At 38.3% G+C, this 16,255-nt stretch overlaps 1 protein-coding gene across 4 annotated transcripts in view; it reads right to left on the reverse strand.

Moving 5' to 3' along the window:
* DNAJB6 (DnaJ heat shock protein family (Hsp40) member B6) overlaps positions 1-16,255 on the reverse strand; it is a 61,682-nt gene that overhangs the window by 38,430 nt on the left and 6,997 nt on the right. For 3 of the 4 annotated variants that reach the window (XR_014503681.1, XM_083406734.1, XM_083406735.1), the window contains exons 2-5: positions 12,671-12,763; positions 10,658-10,767; positions 9,169-9,225; positions 7,004-7,114 (exon numbers count right to left, since the gene is read on the reverse strand). Coding sequence is in view for 3 of the 4 variants with exons in the window: in XM_083406734.1 (XP_083262860.1) it covers positions 7,004-7,114; positions 9,169-9,225; positions 10,658-10,767; positions 12,671-12,735 (343 nt within the window). In the remaining variant the exon portion in view is untranslated. Of the gene's footprint in view, positions 1-5,317; positions 5,739-7,003; positions 7,115-9,168; positions 9,226-10,657; positions 10,768-12,670; positions 12,764-16,255 lie in introns of those variants that run through there. The other variant, XM_083406736.1, reaches the window with a different exon arrangement.

Genomic DNA, 16,255 nt, shown 5'->3' on the forward strand with positions numbered 1-16,255 from the left:
CTATATATATATATTCCATTTTCTTAGGGGCTCAGGGAAAAGTTGCTGAGCTTTTCTTAGGGGGAAAGTTGAACACCAAAAGATCTCACTAAAAAAGCTCCGTCTTCTGTTCTGGGGATCGTGGAACAATGGAGGGCGGGCCAAGGCCCAATTTTACTTTACCACCGCTAAGGAAAGGGAGCAAGCGATCAACCGCAATCTACCAAAACCTCCCAGGGATCTACCAATAGATCGCGATCGACCTGTTGGACATCCCTGCATATATTATTGCCTGTTCACACATTAGAAACGTAATGTATCTTACAAGGGTACATGTTTGAGCGCATATAAAGTGTAGTCAATGTCTGCAGGCATGATGAACATTCACTAGTCAGGGAGCCTAATGTGGCTGCAGCTGTGAAAACGTGACAGAAACCCCAGCTTTGCTGACAGCATACAAAATAGGCCTTAGGGAGGCATTCCTGAAATTTGCAACTTGAAACGTACTTACTAGGATTTAATTTATATACCCAGATTCAGATACATAATCTCATAGGCATCCAATTATTTGGGCTTAAGTGACATCATTTTACAGCATGGGGAACATGTGCTCCATCCCCTTCAGAAGTAAGGGGAGCAAGATGGATAAAAACCTGGGACCATTATGCTCTTGGGGTGATATATGTTCAATACCATCTGTCTGTCTTGGGTGTATACTAAATTTTTGTTCAAGGGAGTTTTCTTTGGTAACTCTTTCTCTTCAACCTAATTTGACAATGGCAACAAAGCAAAAAAACCCTCTCTGATAGGTCACTCATTCCCCTACTTCCAAAATCATACATCATTTCAAAAGAGGAGGAAGAACGCCTTGTTCATGAGTGAAAACCAGCCATACAAAATATGGAACATATCTAGAATTAGTTGTCAAATTAAGTGAGTTTGTTTTTAATTACTCCTGTTATTACTGCCTCCCATGGGAGTAAAATCCATATAGCTATCTGCTGTGTGAAGTACTTTCTTTCACTTGTCCTCAATCTTCGAACTTCAGATTCCTTGGACGTCCCATGATTTCTAGTGTGGTGAGGGAGAAAAAAATTCCCCTATTCACTTTCTCCATGCCAGGCATAATTTTATCAACTTCAATTGTGTCACCTCTTATTCACCTTTCTCTAAACTAAAAAGTCCCAAACACTGCAATCTTTCTTCACAGGGGAGTTGCCCGACCCCATCAATCATTTTGGAGGCCTTTTTCCAACTTTACAGTGTCCTTTTTGAGGTGCGGCAATCAGAACTGTTGTGTTTTCCAAATGCAGTTGCATCATAATGGTTCTAGGTTTTCAACCACTGTTGTACTGTTGGTAAAAACAATGGTGTCTGTTGCTGCTACACAATTCACTTGGTTGTTAATCACACTAATTAATTTGACCAACATCTTTCCAATAGGGCTTAACAGTACATCTGTAAATCAAACAAGCCCATAACCTTCAAGCTCCCATACTGCTAATTCTTATCTTCGTAAATGTCCAAATTGAAAAATGGAAGTGAAAGCTGCAAAAAAAAAATCTCTTCTGCTGGATAAGCCTGAGGCTAAGTCAACAGCAACATGGGCAAAAGAATTAACAGTGGCCTTCAGTTGCAACTGTTTAAGATTTTGCCCAGAATCCTGAATCCACTTAACTCTCAAATAATCCATATTGGGTGGTATAGTCCTACTTAACATAAATGCACTGAAGTTAATGGACACGACCAACTTAAGTTTATTAATTTCAGTAGCTCTACTCTGAATAGAACTTATAACCCATTAGGTTCAAAACTACCAAAATGTATTTGCAGGGCAATGCGGCTGGCTTAGAAAGACACAGAACCCTAAAGAGACCACGGCACCAAGTAAACCTAATCAAATTTCCAAGAAAACAATACAGTGGACCCTCCAGATACAAATTCCCATCATCCCTGACCACTGGTCCTGTTAGCTAGGGATGATGGGAATTGTAGTACCAAACATCTGGAGGGTCGGAGTTCGCCTATGCCTGATCTAGACCAACTAACTGCAACCGAGACTTAATTCCACATAGCACACATTTTTCCCTAGAGGATTTATTCTGGATAAATCAAGTTAAATATTTTCTTGTAAAATTGTATGAATATGAAAATAAGGGTCAATGAAAAATGAGTTGGAGTAGCCCTCCGACCCTTTGACTGCAATTATATTAGGGGTATGCACATATATGAGTGCTTGTGCATACTGCTAAAAGGCATAGCGCGCATCTATGTGCTATCATCATAAAGGGTAACAATGTTAGCTAAACTATCTCATACATGAAAACAAGCATTAGTACTTTGGTAGGATGTTTCCCAAGCACTACAAATGAGACAAAAAGCTTGGAAAGATTGTTCATGTATTAAAACTTGAGAACACATCCCTTTTCAGCTGAATGCACTATCAGGTAAACCACTAATGCAACAGTCTAAATTATTCCTGCTAAAGTGATTTGACTCACTAGCAAACTATGAAGGTCACTTGTGTAAACATGAACAATATTATATTACTGCCCACTATTATGCATCTATATATAACCAAGTTTTCTTTCGCTTTTTTCTTTTAAGTTACCTGGTAACTTAGCTGGCTTAGAACACATTGTCATACTCAACCCTATAGGATTATGAATGTAAAGTGGAAGGAGGCCTGAAGCTACCCCTATTCTGTCCATATTAAAATTACTGTAATTGGGCAAGACTCACGCCTTCAATTCCATAGGAACACCAAATTACCTTCTCTTACTATTCAGTAACACTGAGCTCTTTGGAAAAGTGTACTTCATCCCATTCAGTTCTATCACTTTGAATCAACACACTTAATTCACCAGGTATTCTTTTCCATTCAAGTTATTTGACCTTATCTGTCTACATGCCTAGCAGCTAGTGTGATAGTGCTCCAAATATCATACACATGATTTGTAGAAAAACTAAATTGTAGAGTAGAACAGAGTTGAAACCTTAACTTGCACATAATTTTAACCTTTGTTTTGTGCTTGTTTCTGTGAGATGCTCAAGTTATGCAGCTCAGCATGTCCTAAAATCAAAACCCAAAATAACTCTGATTTTGACATGTGTTGAGTGAAGTATCCCACTCTACAGGGATAATCCATAATATTAATGTGGAAACTTTTTGTAAACACTAAATGTATGCAATGCAGAACTATGTGGTCACAACAAGGTGCTTAGGAAATTATTTGGGGATCTTTTATCTCTTCCCCTGTCTGCAGATCCCACCAATTGCAGATACCATGCAACTATATACTGAAGCAGGCAATACCTTATCTTAAGTGAGTTATCCATTTGCAAATCTCTCACTGTCCTTCCAGTAGCAGTTAGTAGAGGAACAAGACAGTTTCCACTGAATGGGATGCACTGAATTGACAGATAACATGAAGATAACATGAAGCTGGCTTAGCTGATAGCAGTCAGCATGTTTGTCCTTTTTAACTTCACCTACCACATGTTCATTTTGAGCCAACTTGTTTTATTTCTATGGCAATGCTTCTGAAAAGTTCACCTGTGTATGCTCTGTAATGAAGTAGGGCTAAAATGGACAGCGATTAAGGTGTGTGAGAGAAAGCAAATGCACAAATAATGCTTTGCATTGATATGGGCCTCACATAGTGTGAACAGGAGTGTGTGAATCTGAACTTGTGATAAGGTTGCTCTCTGTAGAGCATGGCATACGTACAAGGTTGGCACAACTTAAACATGACAGTAAACCGTCCAGGATAAAATTTGGCGACCCTGGAGCAAGCCTGATACCAGGCCTCCTGAAAGGCATTCAGACATATTTTGAGTTCACCCACATCTGTCCTAAAGATTAACACATGCAAATTTAATTGCCAAGCACAGGATACTCAACTCCTCAATGGAAGCCATCTACACAATGGTAAGGTGATTTGAAGGCAGATAGCAGACAGATGGCCAGAGTCAGATAAATGGCTCACTATCAAAGTTGGTTAAAACAAACAAGATGGCCAGTTTTCAGTCCTCTTCTGCCTAGGATGGGCAAGGTGAGAAATGTGCAGGAACTCTGAGGGAAAGACAGAATTTCCTTATCTCAAAGCCCGTCCTACTAGGAGACATTGGCTACCTGCTTAATTTGTAACTTTGCTGTCTTAAGCTGCATTTACTTACTCTGCCACTCCTATGTCATATAATAAACCAAACTTTCTTTATTCCTGTGTGAGAGTTTCTTGTGGGTATAAGGTTAAGGGTTAACACACATCCATAACAAGTGCTGCACACATGTGAATCCAGGCACTTGTTATAACAGTATCAAGAAACCTCCATATCACAGAAAAGATACAATATTGATGTTTGTGTTGACCACAAAAATGTGCTACTTTATTCGCAACAGAAACATACTGGTGATCTGCTTAATAAGGCAACAAAATAGATTAATTAGGTGTCAAGTGTATAAGACAACTCTCCCCACCAAAACCCACCTGTGTAGAAAGATACTCTTCAATATGGTTAGAGTTATTTTGTCCCCAAAGGAAACAAGCTTTGCAATTAAACCAAGGCAGGTGAAAATCTGCTCATCTGTTAACACCCCTTCAGCACAATTATGAAATACTTGTAAAACCAAAGCAGGAGCAATTTCAGCAACCATTTTGAAGGGGATACAATTTGATTACAACTCCTTTGATTTGAACACATTTATATACAAGCTCTCAGACTGCTTGAATGAGACCACCACAAAGTAATTTCATTCATTAATGTTGATCTATTTGCGCCACTCTATTAAAACCTCAAAGGAAAAATAAGTAATTTTACAGTACTTCAACACAGAAGGCCAATTCGTTATTCAGGCTACCGGATATTATTCTACACTGCTTTGAAGGGGTCCCCAAACAGAGGCACTTTTAGAAATCTAAGAAACTGTGCACCACAAATACTCATTTCCCAGGAGAAAAACTGGCGATGCTTAGAACTACTAACAAATACAAACAGCACAGACCAAAAAAAGGAGGCAACATCTCCTCAAATATAGGCACAACACCCTCCCAAACAACTTAAAAAAAACAACAATCCTAGCTAAACACCTCCATGGTTACAAAAAAAGGCAGAACTCAATTTCAAAAATAAAATTGGGAGGGGCAAATGGCTATAATAGGCACCATAAGCCTATATAACATACAAAGCCATCTACATAAAAGCAAGCATTCAGGATCTGCTAAATATTCTGAGCATTCCCAAAGCTTGTAAGAGCTTGAAGTATTGTTGTATTCAAACCAAACTATTACTAAATTACTTTGTACTCCACAACTAAGCACCCTAAGAGAAGTAAAGAGACATTTTAGATAAATAATTTATTAATTTTAATGTTTCCTTTCAGTAGAATTCCTCCAACTCTGATCCTATACTTATTTCTTCTTCCAGCTCCTCCAAGGTTATACTGCTAGGCTCTTCTGTCCACTCTTCTGACACTAAACTCACTTCCTCCTCAAATGACTCTTCTGCTACTCCTTCAGAGTCCTCCTCCTCCACTAGTAGTTCTTCCAACTCAATAGATCCTTCATCATATTCTTCAAAGACCTCAATAAAATCTTCACAATATTCTTCATAAAGCTCTTCCTCTAGCACTTCCTCCAGCTCCTCTGCCACTTCTATTGACTCATAACTACACTCATCCTCCAGCTCCTCTATAGACCTTTCTTCTGATCCTTCATTAGACTCCTCTGGTAGCCAAGTGATAATCATTGAGTAGGTATCTACAAAAAGTACCAATTGCAGTTAAGTCAATTCATTAATTTGTTATTCAATATTTTGAGTTGCAATACCTTAATTTATGAATTAAATGAACTTTTACATGTGAAGCCTCATAACTTTAAACAGTTATGTAATACTAAGCTTTGACAACTGAAACTCTTTTCATAGACCAAGAGTCTCATGCTCTAACGACTGAACTACCCTAGCTGACCAATGAATGATAAATTATATACTATAGTTCAGTGATCAATTGTCACACTGGTGGATCTCAATGAAGGTAGCAGTTTAAGAGCTTTGCTCAAGTTGATTTCTGACACTTGTTAGTAAAGATACAGAAGTTTCCCACTCTATTTTTTTGGAATAACACTAAAGACATTAAATATGCCCTGCTTACAAGGAATGCAATTTTAACTCTGTCATCCCTATGATTCAGACACTTCTACCACATGCGTATTCTAGCTGGTCATTAAAGTGCCATCTCAGAGAAAAAGTGGCCAGCTCTTTCAGAAGCACCTTGCTACCCAATTTTCCATACACTTTCCCATACCATCAAAGCACCCTCTACCCAAGCAGGGGTGCCAACTAGATTGCATTAACCCATCTTGCACTTTTCAAAGAATCCACCATCACCAAGCAGTGTTTACAACAAGCCTGCCCCCCTCGTCCCACAATATTTAGAGCGCAATATATAAATTTAGCTATACAGAATCCTATTTACTACTACCCATGTCACCTCAAGACAAAAGAAATAAAAGGGTTCAGGCTGGTTTACAACGGAGGTAACCAGCTCCATAAGACCTCAGAATGTATACGAATAAGTAAGTCAATTTCAAAGGGGAAAGCTTGAAAGCAAATCACTGCTGTAGCTGCAGTGCTACCAACAAGAATGTAAAGTAATAAAACCCTGCTGGATTAGGCCGGTGCCCTATCTAGTCCAGCATCTCACAGTGGCCAACCAGATGCCTATGGGAAACCCACAAGAAGGCTCTGCGGACAGCGACACTCTCCCCTCCTATGGTTTTCCAACAACTGATGCAGACAAATTCACAGTAGCCCTGAAATATCCAATTAAAGATACAAAGCCAGACTCTGTATACTGAAGCTATCCTTTTGTCAACACCAACAGTAAGTATAAAAGGTGCAGATGTTATCACATACCCTTATTGGGATCCATATATGAAAAAAATGCAGCATATTTATTACCAACATATGCGTTTCAACATTTTGCATATCCATATTTCCAAAAATGTCAATGTTGTATACTCACCAAAGAAATCAAATGAGAATGGGTCTCTTCCACCAAAGAATTCCCTGAAGACATCTTCCGGATTCCGGAATGTAAACCCATATTCAAATGGACTGTCAAAATGAGTTCCACCTGCAACAAGAGAGCACTCAATATCACAGCAGTTCTTCAGGATCCTAACACATCTAAATCTCTTAACATTTGCAACTTATTTTCATTTATACTGTTCTCAGTAATGGTTCAGTATGAGAAACCTGTCAAAGTTATTATTTTTCTTGAGGCATGTTGACAATTTTACTACAATTGTAAGAACTGCAACCGAAGACTCCCGGATCAGGAAATCTTAGAACAATACAGTGGTACCTCTGGTTACATACTTAATTTGTTCCAGATGTCCGTTCTTAACCTGAAACTGTTCTTAACCTGAAGCACCACTTAGCTAATGGGGCCTCCCGCTGCTGCCAAACCACCGGAGCACGATTTCTGTTCTCATCCTGAAGCAAAGTTCTTAACGTGAGGTACTCTGGGTTAGCAGAGTCTGTAACCTGAAGCGTATGTAACCTGAGGTACCACTGTATTTGGCTTCCCTAGAATTCTTTCCATGCTTTAAAGATCCCAATATCCTCAACACACATTTTAGACTATAAATTGAGCTCATTTCTAAAGTATTTAAAGTTGTGTTAAGAGGACTAGAATATTCTTTTTTAAACGTTAGGACAAAGCTTTTCCGCAAAGTCTGAGTCATTGTGTGAATTAGCAATGACAAATTCATTAGCATGTCATTTATTACATTTTCAGCCTACTTCCTCCATGGAAGCATATATAGTTCTTCCTGATTACCACCAAGCTCACCCTTAACCAAACTAAGGGGTAGCAAGCCAAGGTCACTCAGTGAACTTCCAGTTGAGTAGTGATTTGAAGCTCGATCTCCACCGTCATACTCCAATACAGTAATTACAACACCGCGGACTTATACTGTTCATCTGGGCTTTACCAGACCTGCGTACCCAGCAATCCCCACAATGTACAGCAGTCATGACACATTAAGATGGGTGACAGAATGTCATGTGTCATTTTTGTGCAAGCTGCTTGGCACTTTGTGCAAACAATGGCTGCTTTAAGTTAAATTTACTGTGACTCTGGCATCATGATAAGAATCACAGCAAACAGCTATGAAGCCAAAGAAAAGGCTGCCAAGTATTTTGGCAGGCCAGTACTTGAATGTGCCAGAGTGCCCTGCGTGGAAAGCCACTGATGAAGCAGGGCTCCCAGTTACTCTCTTCACCCTTCCCAGATTATGGTAAATTCATAGCTTGCGTTTTAAGTAGGTCTGACCACACCGAGGAATAAAATCAATTGGAAAGCCCTCCCCACGGTTCAGTTCCTGATCAATATAAAATGTATATTCAGGGTGGTTTTTGTAGTTAGTTCTTAGTTCTTCACCCAGCTGAAGACCACAAAGGCCTTCTGCCTTGGATTGGTAACTGAGAATTTTATTGATCTAATTATCTATCTATCTATCATCTGGCCCTTCCTATCAAAGGAGCTCAGGTTGGCAAATATGCTGTGGAACTTAGAACTATCCAGATGGGCTACAGGGAGTTAAGAGAAGAGTATATTACCTACTCATATTGATCACTTTCTTAACCACAGAATCACAGAATTGTAGATTTGGAAAGGACCACGGGGTCATCCAGTCCAACCCCCTGCAATGCTTGAACTCACAACTTGAGATAAGAGTCTCATGCTACTTATGAGTTCATCCCATTCACTAGTTAATGCAAATTAAATCAAATTCCTCTGTTGGGTTAGATTTCATCATATATAAGTTGTTTTGATTTTCACATATTTTATCTCATGCAACTAACTTACTTTATTTCCCATCAATTTTTCCATAGCAACATTCCATTAAGCTTTGTACAACAATATAGTGAATGAATCATTCCAGTTACAATCTTAATTCTGTGGTTTACACTCCCTGTTCCATTGTGTTGCTGAACAAATCTGAATGTTGACTGGGGGATCCAATGAGTGTTAGTAAATTTGCCAGAATTCAGTATGGTAGGCACTGGTGGCATTCACTGGATTTCCAAATTAACCTGTTTGTATTAGCATGGCAGAAACATCTTTAGCTAAAAAGTTATTCATAGCATTAAAATAGGAGAAAGCATTAAATCCCTACGTACCTCCTCCTCCATTTAAGCCTTCTTTTCCATATTTGTCATAGATATCACGTTTTTTAGCTATGAAGAACAGAGAATAGATAAGAAATAGATTACTTTGATATGAAAGTAATGAAACATGGAAAAATATATTAAGGTTATATATTAAGAATACATTCTATTTTAAATCATTATAACAAAAGGATCAAAATGTGTAATAAAATGGGCCTCAATATGTAAGCTATGCATATAAAACTAGTTACATTATTTTGACGCAGCTATATGTAACAGTAATCATCCAAATAAAACAAAAAGCAGAGGCATATTCATTACTTAGTATGAATTTTTAATGGTGTTCAAGTTCAAGCTGCTAACTGACAAGGCCCTTTTCTATTATTCAGCCATGAAGCAAAAAGTATTCTTCTTTCCTGAAAATTGCAACTAAATGCCTTCAAAATCTATAAATTAACCATATGACTTAAAAACATGTGTTGCAGAAAAATACAATCTAGAAATATCAGGAAATTTTCAAATAAAAAAAATCTGTTTGATATAACTTTGATGAATCTCTCAAACCAAACACTACTGGAATCAACAGCAGCATTAATAGGCTGTCCTTTTTAAACATGACCATGTAAGAAAATTCATCATGATAGAAAAGCTCAAAAAACCCCAGACATGTCAATTATTTAAAAATAAAAAGCATAAAATCCAAAAAAACTAGTAATATTAAAATGGTTTCAAAACAGTTTAATTATTTGAAACCTGAAGCATTAAAAAAGGTCAATTTAACAAAGCAATTCAAAAAAAGTAGACTTTAAAAACCCATTAAAAACTTGCAGTACTCCTCTGTGGGGAGAGAGTGCAATAATCTTATTATTGCTAATAAACTTGATGGCTTATTAATCTCGCAAATGAAGAGCTAGTATGCTACACTATGAGAGGATCCAGTTATTGGGTCCAGACGTTTCCCTAAATATAAAACATATTTTGCAGAGAACAAAGCAGTTTTATCCGTGATACAGAATGAATGCTAAGCCTTGGTGTTTGCTTTTGTTAAATAGTGTGACCAACTTATGTCCAATATAAGCTTTGTTCTATAGTTAATAATATAATCCCACTCAATATACTAACAGATAAGAGCACACAGAACACAAACCCTTGTTTGTCCCTTCTTTAAAAAAAAAAGTAGTTGAGAGCATTCCTTGTAAAAAAAAAACCTCCTCTGCAACAAACAGCACAGACAGCCACAGCCAGTTCTTTGGCAAGAAATAAAAGTTGTGTAACATGTTTCACTGCTAGCTCAGATTAGCAGCAGCTTTTGCTTTGGCAAGTAGTATGGTCTCATCCCAACTGGGAAGGTAAGCTGTAAAATTCCACCACAGAGTTATTTTGATGGCAATCAATTCTAAAAATAAGTTTAACTTCCCAAACTGCAAAATTAAGGCTTCAGCCAAATTTGCAGTCAGATTTGGAAGATAAAAAACATGTTTTAAATTTATCTAATACTCACCATCGGACAGAACTTCATAAGCCTCAGCTACTTGCTTAAATTGCCTTTCAGCCTCTTCTTTGTTATCTGGATTCTTGTCAGGGTGCCACTTTAATGCCAGTTTGCGGTACCTGAAATAAAAGGGGAAGTTGTGTAAGCTGATTTTATTCAAGATGGACAACACATACAAAATGAGAGGGAAAATTGATTAATTCAATTGGCTAAGTTATATTAGTAGTTGTATACAGTACTCGCAGGTCTCAAGGAGGTTCGCAGGATAAAATCAGAATATAAAAGCACAAATACATAATCAAAATAAAAACAAAAACAACCCAGTAACTCCCCCCCCCCCAAATTTTAAAAGGGCATAGGATGCCAAACAATCAAAGGCCTGGTTAAAGAGGAACGTTTTGACTGGTGCATAAAGGTGTGTAAAGAAGGCACCAGGTAAACCTTTAATGTGTTAAAGTAGTCAGCAAACACATACTTTAAATGCAGTGGGTGTAATCCAATGTAGCACACAAACACAGAGGGAATTCCCCTCTCCTACTGCAGCACTGGACTCAAAGATGCTTACTGATTACAGGAGCTTTTAATAAAATGGTATGTAACTTCCCAATATGAATTATTTGAAGGCAGTGATACAGTAACATAATATAATACAGCCTAAGTTGATAAGCTTTAAGGTTTGCAAGATTTAAGATACTTTTAATAACCTTTTAGTAACCCTCTCCATTTCCCAATTGTCACTAACCATAGATTGCTATGATATTCAAATTGAAAAACAATAATAGGCTCCTGCCCTCCAAACTATAGTACATGATTCTGGCAAATACTATTAATAGTTGTCAATTCAGTTATCTTAGCAAACGGCTCGTAATACTAAATAGAGAAAAAAGAAGCAGCCAGCAGCATTCTCAAGATCCTCCAAAGCTCTTAGAAAAAGTTCATCTGAAGGAATAAGGAAGTGAATGCTATTTATAATTTTACCCCTAATAGCAAACCAAACTGATCAAAGTATCTCATTAAGATATGTTTTTGAAAATTTGGACAGTCATTTTTTGCTAAAATAGGCAGATTGCTTCTAGGAAATGCAGGCCTGTTTTAACTCGGAAACACTGCAACAACATACGTAGGACAGTCATAAGAACAAGCAAATAGGAACAGTGTCCTACATAGTATAAAGGCTGTACAGATGTACCTCGGAAGCCAAACGGAATCAGTTCCAGAAGTCCGTTCGACTTCCGAAAAGTTCAGAAACCAAGGTGCGGCTTCTGATTGGTTCCCCATTGCGGAGGCACACTGGAAACAATAGTGAACAATATGTTCGGCTTCCCAAAAAAGTTCGAAAACTGGAACACTCATTTCCAGTTTTCGATCGTTCAGGAGCCAGAACGTTCCAACTCCCAAGGCGCTCAGGAGCCTGTATTGAATTGAAAGGCTGTATTGGATTGAAAGCAAAATCATGATTTAATGCTATATGAAGGAGCCTAGCCTCTTCCCCAGTTCACATACACCTGTTCCTTCCCTTTAAGTTGAGGGAGGACAAAGCAAAAGCTTCTCACCTAGGAATTGTGATTAAATAATGTTAGTATCAAAGTAAGTCAACTTCAAATCATCCTTTATGAAGTTGGCTTGTTTAAAGTAACCATAGCCAATGTTACCCACAAATTCCCAGTCTTGACAAAATGAGAATTGTGTTAGCTAAAAGCAAAATCTTCTGAATTCAGGATGTAAGTGGGGGGGGGGGGGGGATGCATTGAGTCCGAGAGCAAACTAGGCTTGGATATAGCCCAAAAATTGCTGGAAGAGCACATTCAAGAATTCTTCTCATGACTTAACGATTCTCAAGACAGTTGTCTGGTACAGAACATCATCTGATACAGTAAATAATTCCAGTGATCACAAGCAATGAACACAATAACTTGATGTATGAAACCATGTTACCCACTCAAAATGTGGAGGAGACATTACATTCAAAGAAATTCAAAACATATTTGCAGCTTATCTACAGTTTTAAAGATTGGTACTTACGCTTTTTTAATGTCTTCTTGTGAGGCATGTCTGTGCACTCCTAGAACTTCATAATAATCCACCATGTTTTATATTGCTTTGATAACAATAGTCCTTGGGGGAGAAAACAAGGTTTTAACAAATATTAACACTGGAAATTTTGGTTGAAAAGACAAGCTGCATGATAGAAACAAATCTGCTTTAATCATAGGTTTCAGTTTAACCAATAGATGAACTGGACATGCATGCATTCATTTCTCCTGTATCTACCAGAGTTTCTTCCAAACCCTTTTTCAATGAACCCTTCACCCTTCTGTCACAGAGAGCTCTAGGAGAAAAACAGAAGGGCCCCTTTCATCCATATCCATCAGAAAAGTTTCCATTGCACCATTTCCTAATGGCACATGGAGAAACTTTATTAACCCAAGTGCCTAATGCCCTCGATGGAAAGTAATGTTGCAGGGGAGGCACAGAAGTGGGCTGGGCCAAAGCCATGCCTCCCAAAGCAGCCATTTTCTGACTGGCACCCACAGCACTTTCTAAAATTCAAAATGCGCTCGATGGGCCAAAATGTTGATGGCCTCACCTGGGGAAGAAAGCAATGACAGAATGGATTCAAGAGATATAGGGAACTGGATACCCTGGGCCTTACCACCAATGTCAGACAGCTGAAGCATACCATAGTTAATGGTATCAAATGCTGTAGGTGAGTCCAAAAGGACCAAAAGAACTGCATACTTGTTCCTGGCATACGTTATCCACCAGGGAAACCAAGCCTGTTTCAATACCAAACTCAGGTCGAAGCCTGGATTAGAAAGGAGCCAGTAAGTTTTTGAATATCAAGTATCAAGTGGTTTTTGGAAAGTATTTCCATTTTAAACCAATACCTGTACAGAATATACCGGAAAAGCTAACCATAAGAAATGTAAGATTACAAATTACAAGTAAGAACAGAATGGCAATGCAGGGGGGAAAGGAATGAACAGCAAGCAAAAGAAAATCCATTTCAGCATTTATCAGCCTGATAAGGGATATCCTTTCAGTATGCGTCAGCAAAATGTGCTGAAAATTATATCCTCACCATTATGCAGTAAATAGAACAAGGATTTCCTTTGACTATGGCTCTACAAATAACTTAATGATTAATTTCTAGCCCTCATTAGATTAAGAGTATAGGCTTCATATGACTAATGGTTAATGTGTTTTGCTCTGGCAAGTCATAATCTTACAAGCCCAACTATAATGCAAAAGGAAAACTGAAAGCAGATTTCAGTGCCCCACCACACATTGTGGGCAAAGCATATCACTACTGAACAAGCTAATCAGAGTTGTAGCAAAAAAAAATATAAGCAGATATTTACACTTGCAAACTTGACGTGTGAATACAAAATGAATAAATATATGTATAAAGACATTTAAACAATGTGTAAAGCTCCTCCACCTTACATGCTTTACTGGTATTCATGAAACAAATTCCAAAAGTCACTCTAATTATATTTTAAGATTAAGTACAGTTATAGTACAATGCTAACAAAAGTTGGTACCAGCCAGTATGTGCATTTGTTACATAAACTAGTATCAGTGCAGGCAATACTGGAAAATGTATCTTCAGAAAAATCCATCAAGGAAGCAAAACCCAGAAAAATATAAGTCAACTTATTCAGGGACTAGCTTGTTACACAGCAGGGCAAACAACTGGTCACAATTTTCATGAATTATAAGTTAACAATATAGTTTTCGGCAAGGGGAAGCTATCAAATTGGTAACTTTGAATTTCATGAATTCCAAAATGTGGTACCTCCGACATTTCATACTTTTAAAAAGCCAACAATTCTATCAATAGTTCGTGGCACTTCACAAAATTTGTTCGAGGCTGCTTATGGATAAGCAAAACTAGAATTCTATTAAGGAGTAAACATGCTAATTCTGTGCCATCAAGAAAATTCATGCTAATTGCTTCATTAGAATTTATATCTGTCAGCATTTTGAAAAGCCATCCACCACCACTATTTGGAAAGAGTGAAGATAAAGGGTGCCGGACAACAACTCCATTCATTCAGTCTTAACACTTTAGTCTCAGGTTGTCACCTAGTGGGATGTAATTATAAATCAAGAGAATCACAGAGGCCAATTAAACTAAGGGAAATGGAACAGAAAGGAGGGCGCTGGTATGCAGCAGCAGTGGCCATAGGATTTATGCAAAGAATGCAATAGTCAAGACAGCTGCATGATAGAACTTAAATATCATGCAGTATCTTTACACTGACATGTCTCCAATCTTACACAACCATTTCATGAAAGTACAAAACATTACACATTGGGGGGCGGGGGAGAACTGATGGTACATCCAAGGGAATTTTACCAAGACACCCATCATGAAACACACATCTATATACAAGATTTTGGTTTGTAGCCAAAGGAGTTCTTCTGTTCACAGAAGAGACAATGATCAAGGAGAAGCTTTCACAGGCAGGTTCTGGGCAGCATCCAATGTTCTCATTCCACTAGTACAAGAAACGTGCCTAGCAGTATGGGATTTTCTTATCCTCTTCTCTGCACCTTCAAACTCAGCTCCAAAGGGTTGGGGAACCCTCCAGAGAAGATTGGACGGATGCCCCAGGGGAGGGGGCAGGGTGAGGAAAGGAAACAGAACTGCTGCTGCATCAGCAGAACTCCGCCGGCAATGCTTGGGATACAATCCTATTTTTACTGATTTCCCCCTCTACTATACTATTCCAAGGGCTCCCAAAAAGTACACAGAAGAGGCACAGAAGGAGCGAAAACTTGACAATGCCGCATTCCATCAGCAGAGCTGCAGAATACAGTTCTTATGCTTTTTTTTAAAGAGTACAGCTTTAGTAATAGCAGGGTAAAACTGTCTTTCTTCTAAAGCAGTGTTTCCCAAACTGGGATTTCCAGCTGTTTTTTTGACTACAACTCCCATCATCCCTAGCCAGCAGGACCAGTGGTCAGGGATGATGGGAATCATAGTCCAGAAACAACTAGAGACCCAGGCATGGGAAACACTGTTCTAAACCCTCTACTTGCCAATGGCCTTGAGGGAGAAAAGGGAGGAATTTGTTTAAGACATTGTTACCATGCTAGTCAGCTGAAAAAGACTCTCAGATTGGTTTAAATAGTGAGATTAACTAGACAGTCCCTGCCTACAGCCTTCTAATCTAAAAACCTTGGAACAAAAGGAAAACAGCATGGAGGCAAGAAGCAAAACAGCAAACTCATGTGTCAGCTCTTAAAAGTTACAATGTTTTTATAAACAAATTGAATATAAACAATTCAGAGATAGGAACCAAATAGAACCAGTTTCTCAGGCAAGCAAATGGAGTAGACCCTACTTTCCTCCTCTCTCTCCAGCAGCCAAATGAATGACTGCTGATAGATGACAGTTGATGGCAAGATGGCATGTTGAAGTTTATGGCCCAACAAAGCGACACAATACTGCACTAGCCACATGCCTTATTGGAAATCCAGGTAAATTATTTCAAATGCTATGTGCTTCGAATAATTCAAGGGGTCTTGAAAAGAAAGTTCAGGAACCTCAATAAAAACACATGATTGTTATAGATTAACTTCATCATCCAGAACTGA

This window comes from Podarcis tiliguerta, assembly GCF_965153285.1.
Source record: "Podarcis tiliguerta genome assembly, chromosome: 12".
NCBI lineage: Eukaryota > Metazoa > Chordata > Lepidosauria > Squamata > Lacertidae > Podarcis > Podarcis tiliguerta.